The following is a 14,941-nucleotide window of genomic DNA, read 5'->3' as shown; positions in this document are numbered from 1 at the left end:
TGTCTGCATTTCTAGGCTGAGAGGTAAGGGACCCCTTTGATTGACTTTCTCTCATATTTATTTATGTTGTAGTGAAGTGTAGCCAAAGGGGTCTCTCCTTGTCATCTCCACATTTTCTGCTCTTGAAAGCTGATGTCTTTTTCACATTAAAGGAGAAGGAGCAATGTGTGGATGTTCCTACAAGTATTAAGATTTTCTATGTCCTGCCCCTTCTAAATTTTTATCTGAGGGAGATGAATGAGAAGCCTGAAGCAAATAGGCTAGTGTCTGTTCAGGGCCGGAAGAGGAAGAGGCTGAGAAGTCTTTAGGGGATGGCTAAAGCCACTGATCCATGTGAGGGAAAGAGTAATATGGGCCTAAAAAGATCATAGAAAGAAAAACTAACTATGTTGTATGCAAATCTTATGATATGCAAATATATCAATGGGTAGTACGAGCAGATGGAAACTTTGAACTGTAAAGGACTGGTCACATTTTGCAAATGGAGCTATTGGTGCAGGGAAATGTTGGAGAATGGACTGTTTACAGGTAAGCACCAAATCATCGTGTCTTTGTGCTGTTTTAGGACTAGAAGTTGTGTTAGCTACATCAGAACACTGCAGAAATCCCTCAATGGCCACCTACCATTCACCTGATGCTACATCTAAGTCAATAAGCCTTGCTAAAGTGGCTTTGGACTTCAGCTGTTTTTCTTTGTGATACTGCTCAGTACTGCAGATCTGTACCAGGTTGTTCAGCGCTAGTAAAATTCCAGCTTGCAGACTGCTTCAATGCTCGTGTATTTTGTACTTGAAGACATGAGAACTAGTGACTGTTAGCCACATTCCCAGCATAGCCCCAAGGAAAAAGGATTATAATTGCCCTGACTTTGACTTCAAATTTTTGAAAATGAAAGAATAAAAGTGCAGCGGAAGTTAACACAAAGTAGTACAGTGATGTTCCTCAACATCAAAGAAAAATACCATCTGTTTGAGCCACATTTCAAGGGATATTTTTACAAGCACCTCGGGGTATTCCCAGAAAACAGCAGGGAGCGATTATTTCTGTTAGATTTTAATGTTTTGCTCATCTATCTGACGGTGTAAGCCGCTGTGTAGATTGTAGCATTCAGATAACTTCATTTATTACAAGCCATTTTCCATAAAACGGTTGATTTAAAAAAAAAATGGGGTAGTTTTGCATGTTAGATTTTTCTTGTGAAATAATTAAAAGCACACATTTTTTCTAACTCTTCACCCATGCTGCACTATTAGTAGGATTTTTGTCATGGACAGGTTTGATCTTGCAGCCTAAGCATGACAGGCCAAATAATTAGGAAAATGCAACAAATGACTTCATACAGATACTGTGATATGTTAGGGAAGGCATTACGATAAACATGTGAATCCCCGTTTTGCAAGCTGTGCTTATGGCTTTCACAGTGATTTAAAATGCCCATTCAGTGGAGTTAGGTTCCTGTCTTTGTGAAGCTGTAAGGGTTGTCCGGGGAGCAATAAGCTTTGAATGACCCATCTGGGACCAATGTGATGACTGACACTGATGAAGACTTATGTTGCATGAAGCTGGAGCCAGCTCTTCCAAGGTACTCTAGATGATGGATGCCCACAGAAAACAACCATTGAATTAATGCAACTGTAAGTTAAATTTGTAAATTAAGTATGAAAAACCACCCCTTATTTTTTCTCATTACATGCAGCAGTTTTGTGTCCTTTGAGAAGTCTGCTCTCTGCTGAGAGACCAATTATACTTGGTTTGATGCCAGTATTGGAAGGAAGGTGTTTTAGAAGATTACTCTTATTTGGGAGAAAACTTTAACACTTGGGGGGCTGAAATTCTTCTACTGGGTTTTTATTTTATTGGTTATCTAGCACAAGAGGGTTCAACACACTGTGCTGCAAAGTATCAAGAAATGTTTGAAGAGATATTCCACACGGCAGGGGGACTTCACCTACTAAGAAGTGAGCAGTACTCAGTCTACACCCACTAGCTTTATCTTTTCTTTCTGTTTTGTCTTGCTTTTTGTTTTCATCTTTGGTGGCAGATATTACTGTGACCCACAGAAATGATTTCCAGCTTGGATACTGTAGGGTGTAAAACCAGCTGGGCCATGTGTATTCCCAGCCAAAAACCTGCCACAGAAGAGCGTGGAGTTACATCAGAGGTAACAGTGACCTGCGAGACTTTGTTTCTGTAAACATGCCATCCTCACCAGGGTTACTGACTCCCAGAGGGCTCTCGTGCAAGTGGGGATTTCTTCTCTCACAGAGCTTCCCTTTTCTGTGCTTTGTATGAGTGCTCTGGTGTTTCAAGGTATGCTGCTGTCTTTGTGAGGGGATCAGAACTTCCCTAGAATGAGATGGATCCCCAGAGAGAGACACCCAAGAAAAACAACACAGAGCATCTAATTGGTAAGCCTCATTTTTTGTGTGCATTTGTGTTTTTCTCAGTAATAATCCAAAAGTACATCTGAATCCAGGCATTCATTGCAGGTCTCCCTTATATGTTGGAGATGAAAATTCAGAATCTGCTGCTGTAAGTGACATGACAAATTACCTCATACTGCCCTGCCAGAATGCTTCAGCATTTACCTTCCAGGATAATGACCTCAGGGACTAAAATGACCAAGTCAGCATACACATAGGGACAGAGTAGAAAGGGAAAAATAGGTGTAAGTGAAGAAAGGCAAAGTAATTTTTCAGCCCAAAAAGGACACTTAATGTGGTTGGGATTGTGTAACGAACACCTGGTACTCCCTTCAAGCAAGGGAGCTGATACCAACTGGTATGGCTGGGCAAGGGCCTGCTGGTCAGACTGGGGTGCAAGAAGGAAATGCACAGGCAGGGGAAGCAGGGACATATGACCTAGGAAGAGCACAGGGATGCTGTCTGGGTGTGTAGGGATGGGGGCAGGAAAGCCAAGGCATGGATACAGCTGATCTTGGCAAGGGATGCAAAGAATGACAAGAAGGGAGTCTCTAGGTACGCTGGCAGAAAAGAAAGGCCAAGGAGAGCCTATCTACCCCCTCTGCTGGATGAGAAGGGCGAACCGATAACGACAGACATGGAGAAGGCTGAGGTACTCAGCAATTTCTTCGCCTCAGTCTTCACTGCCAGTCAGTCTTCCCAAGTCTTTCATTTCCCTGAGCCCATAGATGAGGGCTGGGGGAACAAAGTCCCTCCTACTGTAAGTAAAGAGCAGGTTTGAGACCACCTGATGGAAGTGAACAGGTACAAGTCTATGGGGCCTGATGCTGTGCATCCCAGGGTCCTGAAGGAACTGGCTGATGGAGCTGCCAAGCCTCTCTCTGTCATACCTGAAAAGTTCTGGCAGTCAGGTGAAGTCCCTGGTGACTGGAAAAAGGTAAACATCACTCCCATTTTTAGAAATGGTTGAAAGGAGGACCCAGGGAACTACAGACTAGTGAGCCTCACCTCTGTGCCTGGCAAGATCATGGAAACGATCCTCCTGGAAGCAGTGTCAGGGCACATGCAAGACAAGGAGGTGATCCAGGACAGCCAGCACAGCTTCACCAAGGGCAAATCATGCCTGACCAATCTGGTGACTTTCTATGGCTGCATCAGTTGACAAGGGAAGACTGACCAATGTCATCTACCTGGATTTCTGCAAGGCCTTTGACACAGTCCCACATGACATCCTGGTCTTCAAATTGGAGAGATGTGTTTGATGGGTGGGCCATTCAGTGGATAAGGAATTGGCTTGAAGACCAAACCCAGAGAAGGGTGGTCAACAGCTCCATGTCCGGGTGGAGGCTGTTGATGAGTCATGTCCCTCAGGGGTCTGTCTTGGACCAACATTTTTTAATATCTTTAACAATGGCATAGACAGCAGGATTGAATGCAACCCCCTCAAGTTTGCAGACAACATCAAGCTGAGTGGTGTAGTTGATACAACAGAAGGAAGGGATGCTCCAGATGTGGCTTCACCAGGACTGAGTAGAGGGGGAGAATCGCCTCTCTTGACCTGCTGGCAACATTCCTTTGAATGCAGCTCAGAATGCAGATTCTTGGCCACAAAGGCACATTGCTGGCTCATGGTCAGCCTGCTGTCTACCAGAACTGCCAGGTCTCTCTCTGCAGAGCTGCTCTCCAGTGGCTATGTCCCCAGCCTGTACCAGTGCTTGGGATTATTCCTAGGGGCAGGACCCTGCACTTGCCCTTTGTTGAACTTCATGAGGTTCCTCTCAGCCCAACCCTCCAGCCTGTTGAGGTCCCTCTGAATGGTAGCACAGCTCTCTGGGGTATCAGCCACTCCTCCGAGATTTGCGTCATCATCAAACTTGCACGCAGTTCCATCATCCAGGTTGTTGAGTGAATTGAATAGCACTGGACACAGTACTGACCCCTGGGGAACACTGTTAGCTACAGGCCTCCAACTAGACTGCACACTACTGAGCACAACCCTCTGAGCTCTGCTATCCAGCCTGTTCTCAATCCACCTCACTGTCCGCAGTCCACAGTCATCCAGGCCACATTTCCAGAGCTTGTCTATGAGAGTATTATGGTAGGCAGTGTCAAAATCTTTGCTGGAGTCAAGGTAGACAACATCTACCACTCTCCCCTCATCTATTCAGCTAGTCATCCCCTCATAGAAGGTTATCAGATTGGTTAAGCATGACTTCCCCTTCGTGAATCCATGTTGACTACTCTTGATCACCTTCTTATCATCCAAATGCTTGGAGATAACCATCAGGATGAGCTGCTCCATCACCTTTCCAGGGATAGAGATGAGGCTGGCTGGCCATTAGTTGCCTGGGTTCTTCTTCTTGCATGACATTGGCTTTCTTCCAGTCCTCAGGCACCTCTCCTGTTCTCCATGACCTTTCATTTTGCAGTGTATTGCACCTTTTAGTTTGCTATGGCCTCTAGACCTGAGGGAGGTTTTTGCTGGTTGTGACTACTATAGTCAATATATGGGGATGGCAAAATCAAGTCAGTCATATGTTGGGTAGTTGTTATTCTTCACAATTGTCTTTTTCTAGAAATCTTCATTTGTCTTGTGGCTAAATGGTTTGAAGTTTTGGTGTAATCAGAGTATATTTGTGATGTCCTTTGGAGATTAGGTCTGGATTCACTGTTAAGCAGGTGTATTTTCATTCACTGCTTTTCTCATTGGAATCTGCACTTTTAGCTCCCATCAGGATCTCCAGGACAGGTCTCACGAAGGAGTCAGTAGAACTTTGTCAAGGTTTAGACGTGTGCTTCTGTCCTGGTTTCAGTTAGAACAGAATTAATTTTCTTCCTAGTAGCTGGTGGAATGCTGTGTTTTGACTTAGGATGAGAAGAGTGCTGATAACACCCCGATGTTTTAATTGTTGCAGAGCAGTGCTTATACCAAGCCAAGGACATCTCAGCCTTTTGCTCTGTCCTGCCAACAGGCAGGCTGGGGGTGCAGTAAGAGCTGGGAGGGGACAGACCCAGGACAGGTGACCCAAACTAGCCAAAGGGGTATTCCATACCATCTGACGTCATGCTAAACAATATATAGGGGTGGCTAGCCGGGGGGGGGGGGGGCGGACTGCTCGGGGTTAGGCTGGGCATCGGTCAGCGGGTGGTGAGCAATTGCATTGTGCATCACTTGTTTGTACATATTATTATTACTTTCCTATTATCACCATTGTAACATTATTGTTATTATTGTTATTATTATTTTGCTATTATTATTTTCCTGTCTTATTAAACTGTCTTTATCTCAACTCACGGGCTTCACTTTCCATTTCTCTCCCCCGTCCCAGAGAGGGAGGGGGGAGGGTGAGCGAACGGCTGCGTGGTATTTAGCTGCCAGCCGGGTTAAACCACGACAGCTTCTTACCCATAGTGGTGATACCTTGACCTTCCCCTTCTCAGACACTTACATATCTATCCACAGAGGCATTTGTTCTCTGCCAACCCCCTCCCCTCGTCTGTGTGTTGTGTTAGTCCTATTAGGATTGTGTCATTCCCATCTATCTTCACAGTGGTCTCAGGTGGGTGGTGGCAGATGATGCTACAATCTGAAATAAGCTTTTGAGGGCCATTCTTCATGGCCAAACTTGGCACTGGAGAAAAGGATTTTCAGGCATCTCTCTATGCTAATCGTTTAGGTGCAATGAAGAGGGAGAAAGCAGAGCGTTGTATGCTCATGATCAGACGTGAACACCCCTCCATAAGTTCCTTTGACCTTCTCTCCACTGATTAGAAGACACTTGACTGCTGGTACTGCAGGTACCTTTTGTAGCCTGTGCACCATTGCTGTAATGTGAAGAATGTCGTGTGGTAAACAAGTACCAGTGAAAGTGTTAAAGCTTTTCACATAAAATTTTACAAGTCCTGCCTTCAAACACATCGCCTTGGGGTCTGCATTATAATTTACGCAGAGGAGCTCCTCAAACCATCTCTACCAGTGATTACAGAATAGCTGATGATGCCCCAACCAGGGATTTCAGATTATTTGTCAGAAAGGGTGAGGAGGAAAGCCAAGCTCCCAGTGCAGCAGTTCTGTGCCCAGCTCTCACAGCCAGCATTCAGAGAGAGGCCTCAAACCGGGCCCTATCAGACCCAAACTTAGTTATGAGTGATTAAACCCCTAGTGAGGACCTCAGAGGTGGTAGGGGAAAACCTACAAGAAGCAAAGTGCTCAGTTGTAACATCCAGGTGTGCAGTTAGTGTGGCTTCCTTGCCAGAGCCTGTAAGGAGCTCTGTGTGAAGTTTCCTACAAGAGGCCAGCATTGCGGGAGGGGTGGTGTGTGTCTCCTGCAGGATCACCAGGGGTTTTCTGACAAACCTGTCAGTCCAGCTCCACTGCTCTGTTAACTTGTGCCCTGGGGATCCGGTAACCTCATGCTGTCTCACTGGTGACAAGTTTTTCTCTGAAAGTATAAAATAAAGCTTTATTTATTTTTTTTTCCTTATTTATCAGTTTCTGTCATTACATGAATTTTATTTTATGTCAGAAATTCCCAATGCTCAGAAGACCTCTGAGCCTTTGTCTCCTCTTCTGCCTGTGATGAAGTGTGTTGGGAAGGGCTGAAGCATAGCCTGCTGAGTTCAGCTTTGTTTCTGCTGATGGTCATGCCTGCAGGAGTCCTCTTCTCAATGGATGCCCAGCTGGCATCCCTGCTTCTTCTGCTTTTCTTGCACCTCTTCAATTCAAACACGTGTCTGCTTTCAGCAACATTCAGTTGACATTGCATCACTCAGTCCTTACAGCAGGACTGGCCTGTCCATTCCTCACCCTTTTCTCTGCCTCTTCTGTGAAGACCTCAGCAGCTCCAGCTGCTAATCTCTCTGAAGACCAGTAGCTCTTTGATCCCCTTTCCCCTACAAAAACCCTCCCAAACTTTTAGTACATGAACAACAACTCACCACTGCCTTCCCTTCAGGCACTAAGATAATTAAATTAATATTTTGGGATGGGAAGAGCTAAACACAGTGAGAGAGCTACCCAAAGTACCTGGGTGTGCATTTTGACAAGCACTGATTCTGAATCTCATCTTTCAGTGGAGGAACTGGTCCATCAGTATTCCTCAAAGCTTCCATCTAAAGATAGCAGGACTTTCCCTCATTTTACTTACTACCTGCTTCATATAAATTAAATCTCTTGTCCCAGCCATGGCACACTGACATTGATTCATATCCATGGATATTCCACCTGATCATTTATTTCTTCAAGCTCCCAGCTTTGGCAATGCCTGTCGCTTTTCTGCCTTCTTTCCTGCTGCAAAACATGGTTTCTAAACCTTTTAATTTTTCATGCAGGAGGATGTTTGTGGTTTGGTGTTTTTGGTGAGTGTTGAGAGGGAGGAAAGAGAGACCAAGTCTTTGTAGGCTTTGCAGATCATCATTATTGTAGTAGGTTAGATCTACTTCTCTTTGATAACTTTTTTTTCAGGATTTGCATTCATTGCTTTTTTTTCCCTATTCTTTTATAGCTGATAGGCGGGAAGGAATTGGTGTCTGTGGCTGGATCCTGGTTTCAATTTCTTTCCTGTTGATGGTTATTACCTTTCCTTTTTCCATCTGGGCATGTATCAAGGTAAGCTAGTGGGATGTGAGGCACAGAAAGAACAATCTATTGCCATTATTGTTTGATCTATTTATTTATTGATCTATTAAAGCACACATTAGCTTTTTGGAAATAAGGGCTTGTGGTCTGGGACCAAGAGATCCACGGACTTCCACTGACTTTCTGTAGCACCACAACTTACTCATTTGATTTCTTCCCATGTCAGCTTCCACAATCAGTTAAGCTTCCTTGTCTTCCTTGCTTTACAACACATTGGGAGAATAAATCTAAAAATGTTTTTGAAGAAGTCATGTGATGCTGCCAGCAATAGTCATTAACATAGGTAATGAGAGAAAAAGGAGTCAAGTCCCAACAGTGAGGGACTATGCAACCTAAGCCCACAGTCCCTTAAAGATGCGGGCATAATATGATTCATTTAAAGCAGTTTTTAGAGGTGAATTACCAGGATGATTGCTGTGAACCCCAGAACATGAGTCATCCTACTGTCTGAAGTAGTTGAGTAGATTATCTGATGTGAGAGATATTTTACTCTGCCTATAACTAGCTCTTCTGAGTGTAGCAGTGATGTTGAAAGAGTTGTGGATAGCATCGTTAAATCAGTGACGTTTCTTGTATATTTGGTCTATTTTATGACTTATTCACAGGGCCAAGGTCTGAGTTTTTTCCAGCAAAGGATGAGGTGAGAAAACATAAAAATGCTTTGTGACTTGCAGTTTTGTTAGTCTCTATATTAGCTGTATTTCTCACATAATGTGGATGTCAAATACATATATATATTTAAAAATATATACTAGAATGGAGGAATAGGATTAGTTGTAAAATTCTAATTTTAAAATATTTTCCTAGGTTGTCAGAGAATATGAACGCGCTGTTGTATTTCGGCTGGGACGTATACTGCCTAAGAAATCAAAGGGACCAGGTGAATGCATGCAGTTTTATTCTATTAAGATGCACTGTAACCGCACAGAGAACTGCAAAGGCCCATAAAACCTTCACAGCAGAAGGGAGGGTGAGAAGGTCCTCTGCTGCAGTTCCTTTGCCTGCAAGCTGGTTTATGTTTGTTTGTTATGTTATGTTTTCTGAATAGAAAGTAATGCCACCCAGTTATCACAGCACAACACATAAGGTTAAAGACCTTCGGGTTTAAGCAAAGACAAGGTAATGGCTTTGCTGTTGCATATATGGGATGACAGAAGCTTCCATGCTGCAGGCACTGGTGGGTGACTGTAGAGCCTTCAGCTCTGCCACAGAATTTTTTTGGGGTGATCATGGCCACTCTCCTTATTCCTCACTTCCAAAGTTACTTTTTGTTGCCAGCTCTTTAGCTGTATTGTGCTCTGAAAATTGTGAATGTTTCAGCGCAGGAGCCTTCCCACACTCTGCACCCACACAGAGTCTGTTACAGTCACCTAAGATGAGGATACAAACTGCAAATACAACACAAAACCAACAACACCAAGTAATTACATACAATTACCACCTTTGTGCAGTGAAACTGGGCAAATTGGGAGTTGAAATAAAAGGAAAAAGTCCTTTTCAGATACTGTCTTTCCTCCTAAATAATAGCAATGTGGTCCAAAATACAGCTAGGGCAGATGCTGAACTCCTCTGCATGGCTCTGGGCACCTAAGCAAGGTGCAGAGGTTAAAAAAATAGTGTCAAGTCTCCCACTTCACAGGATAGTTCAGATTTGAGGACAACGTTCCAAATATGAACTTCTACAGGTGGTAGAGGACTCTGGAGAAGGGAGGTGTCTTTCCTGGGGTCAAACACATTATACTGCAAATGAGTTATGATTGAAAGAGAAGAAAATAAGCAAAGGCCTGGAAGGAATTTTTGCCAAAAGTCTCATGGCAGATTTGAAACCAGAATGGAAGTCTGTCCATTCCCTGCCCAGAGCTCTAAGCCATTAATGCCTGATAAGTTCACATCTTTGCAGATATCTGCATTCCCCTCTGTTGCTTGAAAATGCAGAACTTCTCTGCTGTCACCTCCTGCAACAGAAGGACAGCTGCAGTAATAAAGTGCTGCACGGCTCCCTGGCTCATTCCCCACACTGTGGATATTTTCATCTGTTTGCATTGTGCTGGTACCTGGCTCTATACTCATCTCTCCAAAGCATTTCATCTAATTATTTTTATTTTTCAGGTTTGATCCTCATACTTCCATGTACAGATACGTTTATCAGGGTTGATCTTCGAACTGTTACCTGTAACATTCCTCCACAAGAGGTAACTATTCTCTAGCAGCCACCCAAAAGAGAAGTGAAACATGGAGCTGGTTTGTGGCACGATCAAAAATAGTGTGGGTGTTTTGTAGTCTTGCAGCTGTGAGCTGTCATATACAGTTTAGCTTATTTGCTGTATCTTCTGACTTCCAAACAGCTTACAAAACTTCTACTTATGAAAACCCACAGGTGAATCATTGCAGGCCAAGCAGACTCTTCTTGCTGATGTGTGAGATAAAAGATAAAGAAGGTGGGGTCGGAGCTCCAAATAGAAGATAGATGGGATGAGAGAAGAGAGGCTGCAGGGGTGGATCCCCCAAAATAGAAGGCAGGAAGGAAAATGGTTGCAGTACTTGTGCTGTACAAGGTTTAGCAGCTTTTGGCAAGATTTCTGCAGCTGTTGGCAGAGTTTCTGTGGTGGGAAAAGGTGCTGAGGAGGGAAAAAACAGTGTAGCATCATCAATGCTCAGCTGAGGCCAGCTGTCTGCTGAGGCACAGGGCATTTGCCTCTCCTTGCACTGGCAAAAATGAAAAAAAACTCCTTTATGAACACTGAAATAGCTTTTGGAGTTTCTTTTCACTGATTTTTGCACTTTGATTTTCACCTTTGATTTAATTTGTATGTGTTTCTTACAAATACATTGCTTGGTTAAAGTTGCACTGGTCTTCCAAATGACATGCAATGTGTAAAACCAGTTCTGGCACTTTCTGCAAGAAATAGACAGGGTAAGCATTCTTTATTATTGCAGCAGAAATTCATGCAGGTGATGAGATTCACCTAGCTTTTAAAGTACTGTTTCAATAGTATGTGTAACATTTTGCCCTGGTTCAAACTGTTGCTGTTGCAAAAATGATTTTCTTGAAAAGGAAGAAACCAAAGAAAACAAAACAAATGCTTAATTTCCTTGAATTATCAGGCTCTCTTCATCACTTAAGGAAAAGGAATAACAGTAATTCCCCTTCCTTGTCAAGGGGTGTGTTACTGGACCCTTCTGTAATTCTGCATGTTTCTACGATGCAGATTCTGACAAAAGATGCTGTTACCACCCAAGTGGATGGGGTGGTGTACTACAGGATCCACAGTGCGGTCAGTGCTGTTGCCAACGTCACCGATGTCCATGCAGCCACCTTCCTCCTGGCACAGACGACCCTGAGAAATGTGCTGGGTACAAAGAGCTTGGCTCAGCTCCTGGCTGGTCGAGAAGAGATTGCTCATGGTATCCAGGTAAATCCGGCTCGTGAATTCATTGGTAAGCAGGGAGATTTGTTCTGGGGAGTGGCAAATTAGAAACAATCTCCCTTATTTTCCTTAATAGTGATAGCAAAATTTTCCTGAATGGTCGTTTCAGTTATACTTCTCATTGCCTGAAGTAAGAAAGAATTAGTGAAAATGTATTTCCCCAGATTCCTGTAGAAGAATTATTTTCCATCAAAAAGCAGTGAAGCTGCTGAAATTATCCAGTGAGTTGAATAAATCAGCATAAGCAGACTTCGCTCAGAGATTGCTCAAGCAATGAGAAACACGTCAGCTCTTTGTGGGAAGCTCTATCTGTAGCAGACCCTTGATTGAGGTTTAAATTGTCAGGTCTTGTGCCATAATGGCTACAAGTACAGAACTGAGGAGTTTGATGGTTATGGTGCTCCAACACAGATCCTGAGTGCTGCAGGGCTGTGACGTGTGAGTCACCAATATGTTTGTACAATGACAATTGCTCTCAGAAGTTGCTATTGTATTACTTTGTAAAAGAGAGAAGTTTGGTAAGTGTCTGCCTAAAGAAAGGGTGAGAATCATAGATTAGGGGGCAGGAGGGAGCCCCTACAAGAGCCCTACGTAAGAGAGAAACTTCAGGTACCAACCAGCTCCCTGTCTCAGACACAGGTGTTGATCAGGAGGAGTTTCATAAGGCAGAGATACCTGCCATGCTCACACCACCATGGGTACTAGCACCCCAGGAGGGCTCCATCTTCCTGCTGTGCAGGTCTGCCCTCTGCCTCTCCTGTCAAGGCAGCAGTAAATCACACTGTGTTCTCTCTCCAACCACTGTGCTCTTCATGCTGGTGCTTGTCTCTAAGGACATCCTCGACAGTGCCACGGAGCAGTGGGGAATCAAAGTGGCTCGTGTGGAGATCAAAGACATCAGGATTCCCGTGGCCATGCAGAGGACGATGGCAGCTGAAGCAGAAGCTGCACAAGAGGCAAGAGCTAAGGTGAGACCCATGGCTGTCTACTCACAGGCTACAATGTCCCACACCTTTGTCCTGGGCATCCAAGTGCATCTTTGTTTTCTCCTTGTTGTAAAGGTGACTTTTCCCTGCTATGGTCAGTGTTGCAATGCCATTTCCATTTCTCTTATGTTGCAGGTTGTGGCAGCAGAGGGAGAGAGGAATGCTTCTAAAGCCCTCAAGCAGGCCTCCGTGGTGCTGGCCAACTCCACAGCAGGTCTTCAGCTGCGCTACCTGCAAACTTTAACAACTTTGGCAGCAGAGAACAATTCCACCATTGTCTTCCCTCTCCCTGTTAATATGTTTGAAAATTTGGGACAGAAAAATAGAGGGGGATAGAGACTGTTCTTTGCTAGCTGCTTGGGCTGAGAGATTTAAAGGGTTTCTCAGCAAGCAAAGGGTTCCAGATTACCAAAGCTAGAGTAGAAATAGTTTAATAACCACACATAGTTCGCACACTAGGAGACTGCCTTTGAGCACTGAAGGTTGCAAAATACAGGCACCAAGCAGTTTCATCTTAGATTCATCTCCAGGTGAAATGGAAGAAAATATGTAAAATTTGTGTGAGACCTAATAAGAAATTTTAATGCTTTCACCACCTATTGCAAGTGCTTGGGCATAGCAATTATTTGATGATCTGTCTGCTAATTAAGAACCTATGGGCTCCTGATGAGATTACAAACCTGTTCCACACAGCAGAAGGGTCAGATACTGGTGTATTAATCAAGTCCTGTGGAGTGGAAAGAAGGATTTGGTCCCAACCTTAGTATTCTTAGTATTCTTTCATAACTGTCAACAGAATTACTGGATCATTGGTATGTCAGTGGAACAGCCTATTCTTTATCTTCTGTGAGAAAAATTAGCAGTTGCTTTACTGACCTAAATGGGATTTTGCTGTATCACTGACGTTTGTCTAAGCTTTGTAATGGGAAGAGAATATACGTCCACATATTGCAGTCACATTTCCTAAATTTGAAGACTGATGCAAACCTCAGGGAAAACAAATTATCCTATGTTAATTTAAGTGTCTCTCTTTCACCCATAAGAGGTTTCTTATTCTGCCTTGCAGATATCATAAAGTGGTAGTGCAGATTTTCATAAAATGAGCCTTCCCCACCCTCCACCCATGCAATTCCTTGCAGCTGAGTGGGGACATGGCTGATATCTGAGTTCAGCTATACTAGCTGAGTTTACAGCCTCCAAAAGCAGCTGGGCTGTGATTCTGTGGGCTGTTCACATTGCTGCCATCCAGCGATGGGCTGTCTGTACTTGAATCTGAAGTCTCTTGTGGTATAGCTGCTCTGGTAGATGCAGCTGTGTAGTGTCTCGTCCACACAAGGCTCACTGCTGCCCCTCTATATGGTAAGGTCATTTGACTTCAAATTCATGAGAACAGCATGGATTTGCTAATTATATTGTTGATACAGGCCCATCTAATTTTGGCTGCAAGGTAGCACAAGCAGTCCAGGTGACAAATTTTTGCACTCAGTAACTGCTGGCACAAAGGCAGTGGTGTGAGCATCTGAGGATGGTGACCTGCTCAGCAAACACAGCTTTTCATTGCAGCTCTCTTCCCTGCTTCAGACATGACTGCCAAATGGCATTTTTGTTGGCAAAGATGTAAAACCTGCATTCACAAATCATTCTTCCTAACATTTGGCAGAAAGGCTCCTATCCTAAGAAAAGAGATGTTTTGAATTTGGGTGTTATTTTTCATTCTCAATTTAGTTTGTCTTTTGTGGAAGCCTTTATAACTATGGCAGAAGAATTCCCCTGCCTCTCCCAGACAACTGTTTCATCTCCACTACAGAGCTGCTTTGCATAGCCACAGAAGCATCAGTGTGTTACAGAAATGCACCCACAGATTGCATCATTACTTTAAAGCAATGCAAATTAATTAAACTGTAGAAAGGAAAAGCTTGAAAGACATGTGACTGCAGACTGCAATTAGAAAATAACTCTGTGCCCTTGGTGAGCTATTCACTAGCCCGTGCAGGGCTCCAGGGTCAGGCACAGGGCACATCCAGCCCAGTCATCCGTCCCTGATGCTGAGCCAGTTCCTGCTTCAGAAGTGTGTATGGGAATCCTGCTGTGGGTACAAGTGGGGTCATTTGTTCACCCACATGTGGTCCTACAATTAATATCAGAAATGAACTGATGTGCTGAAGTGTGAGTACTAGTATCCCTTTTCTTTCATCATATCACAGGCTGTGCTTGGTAAACCCATGAATGCACAGTTTTCTTTTTGACCCACGAAATTTTTTTGGCCTCTTTATCATCCAGTGACAACATTTAGGGAAATTAATCATCTTTTCAAGCACAGTTGTCTGCTTAAAAAAAAAAAAAAAAAAAAAAAAAGACTAATTTAATCCCCTGCAGGATAATTGCCCTATTGAGTAATGGGTCAGGGAGACAGAAATTCCTTCTCCCTCTTCACCCATGTCAGGGACAAAAAACACAACAACCAGT

The 14,941-nt window shown here is 43.8% G+C and overlaps 1 protein-coding gene across 4 annotated transcripts; it reads left to right on the top strand.

Annotated features, from left to right (window-relative positions):
- The first annotated feature begins 39 nt into the window (after positions 1-39).
- STOML3 (stomatin like 3) lies at positions 40-14,389 on the top strand. 4 transcript variants are annotated; one of them, XM_084506283.1, is made up of 8 exons: positions 40-2,408; positions 6,101-6,221; positions 7,928-8,031; positions 8,869-8,941; positions 10,171-10,253; positions 11,271-11,474; positions 12,323-12,457; positions 12,611-14,389. In XM_084506283.1, exons 3-8 carry the CDS (start codon positions 7,990-7,992, stop codon positions 12,809-12,811), a joined length of 738 nt encoding a protein of 245 aa, XP_084362409.1. In that variant the 5' UTR covers positions 40-2,408; positions 6,101-6,221; positions 7,928-7,989; the 3' UTR covers positions 12,812-14,389. The 4 variants fall into 4 exon arrangements, with proteins under 4 accessions (XP_084362409.1, XP_084362408.1, XP_084362411.1 ...); XM_084506284.1 differs by lacking the exon at positions 40-2,408 and adding an exon at positions 5,539-5,571; XM_084506282.1 differs by lacking the exon at positions 6,101-6,221.
- The last annotated feature ends 552 nt before the right edge of the window (positions 14,390-14,941 follow it).

Source organism: Aythya ferina, assembly GCF_964211825.1.
Source record: "Aythya ferina genome assembly, chromosome: 1".
NCBI lineage: Eukaryota > Metazoa > Chordata > Aves > Anseriformes > Anatidae > Aythya > Aythya ferina.
This window is presented reverse-complemented; position numbering and strand designations above follow the sequence as displayed.

Coding starts and splice junctions, on each gene's coding strand:
- STOML3 (XM_084506282.1), top strand. CDS start 2,357: ATGGATCCCCAGAGAGAGACACCCAAGAAAAACAACACAGAGCATCTA. Junction 2,409..7,927: donor CAACACAGAGCATCTAATTG/GTAAGCCTCATT, acceptor ATTCTTTTATAG/CTGATAGGCGGGAAGGAATT. Junction 8,032..8,868: donor CCATCTGGGCATGTATCAAG/GTAAGCTAGTGG, acceptor ATATTTTCCTAG/GTTGTCAGAGAATATGAACG.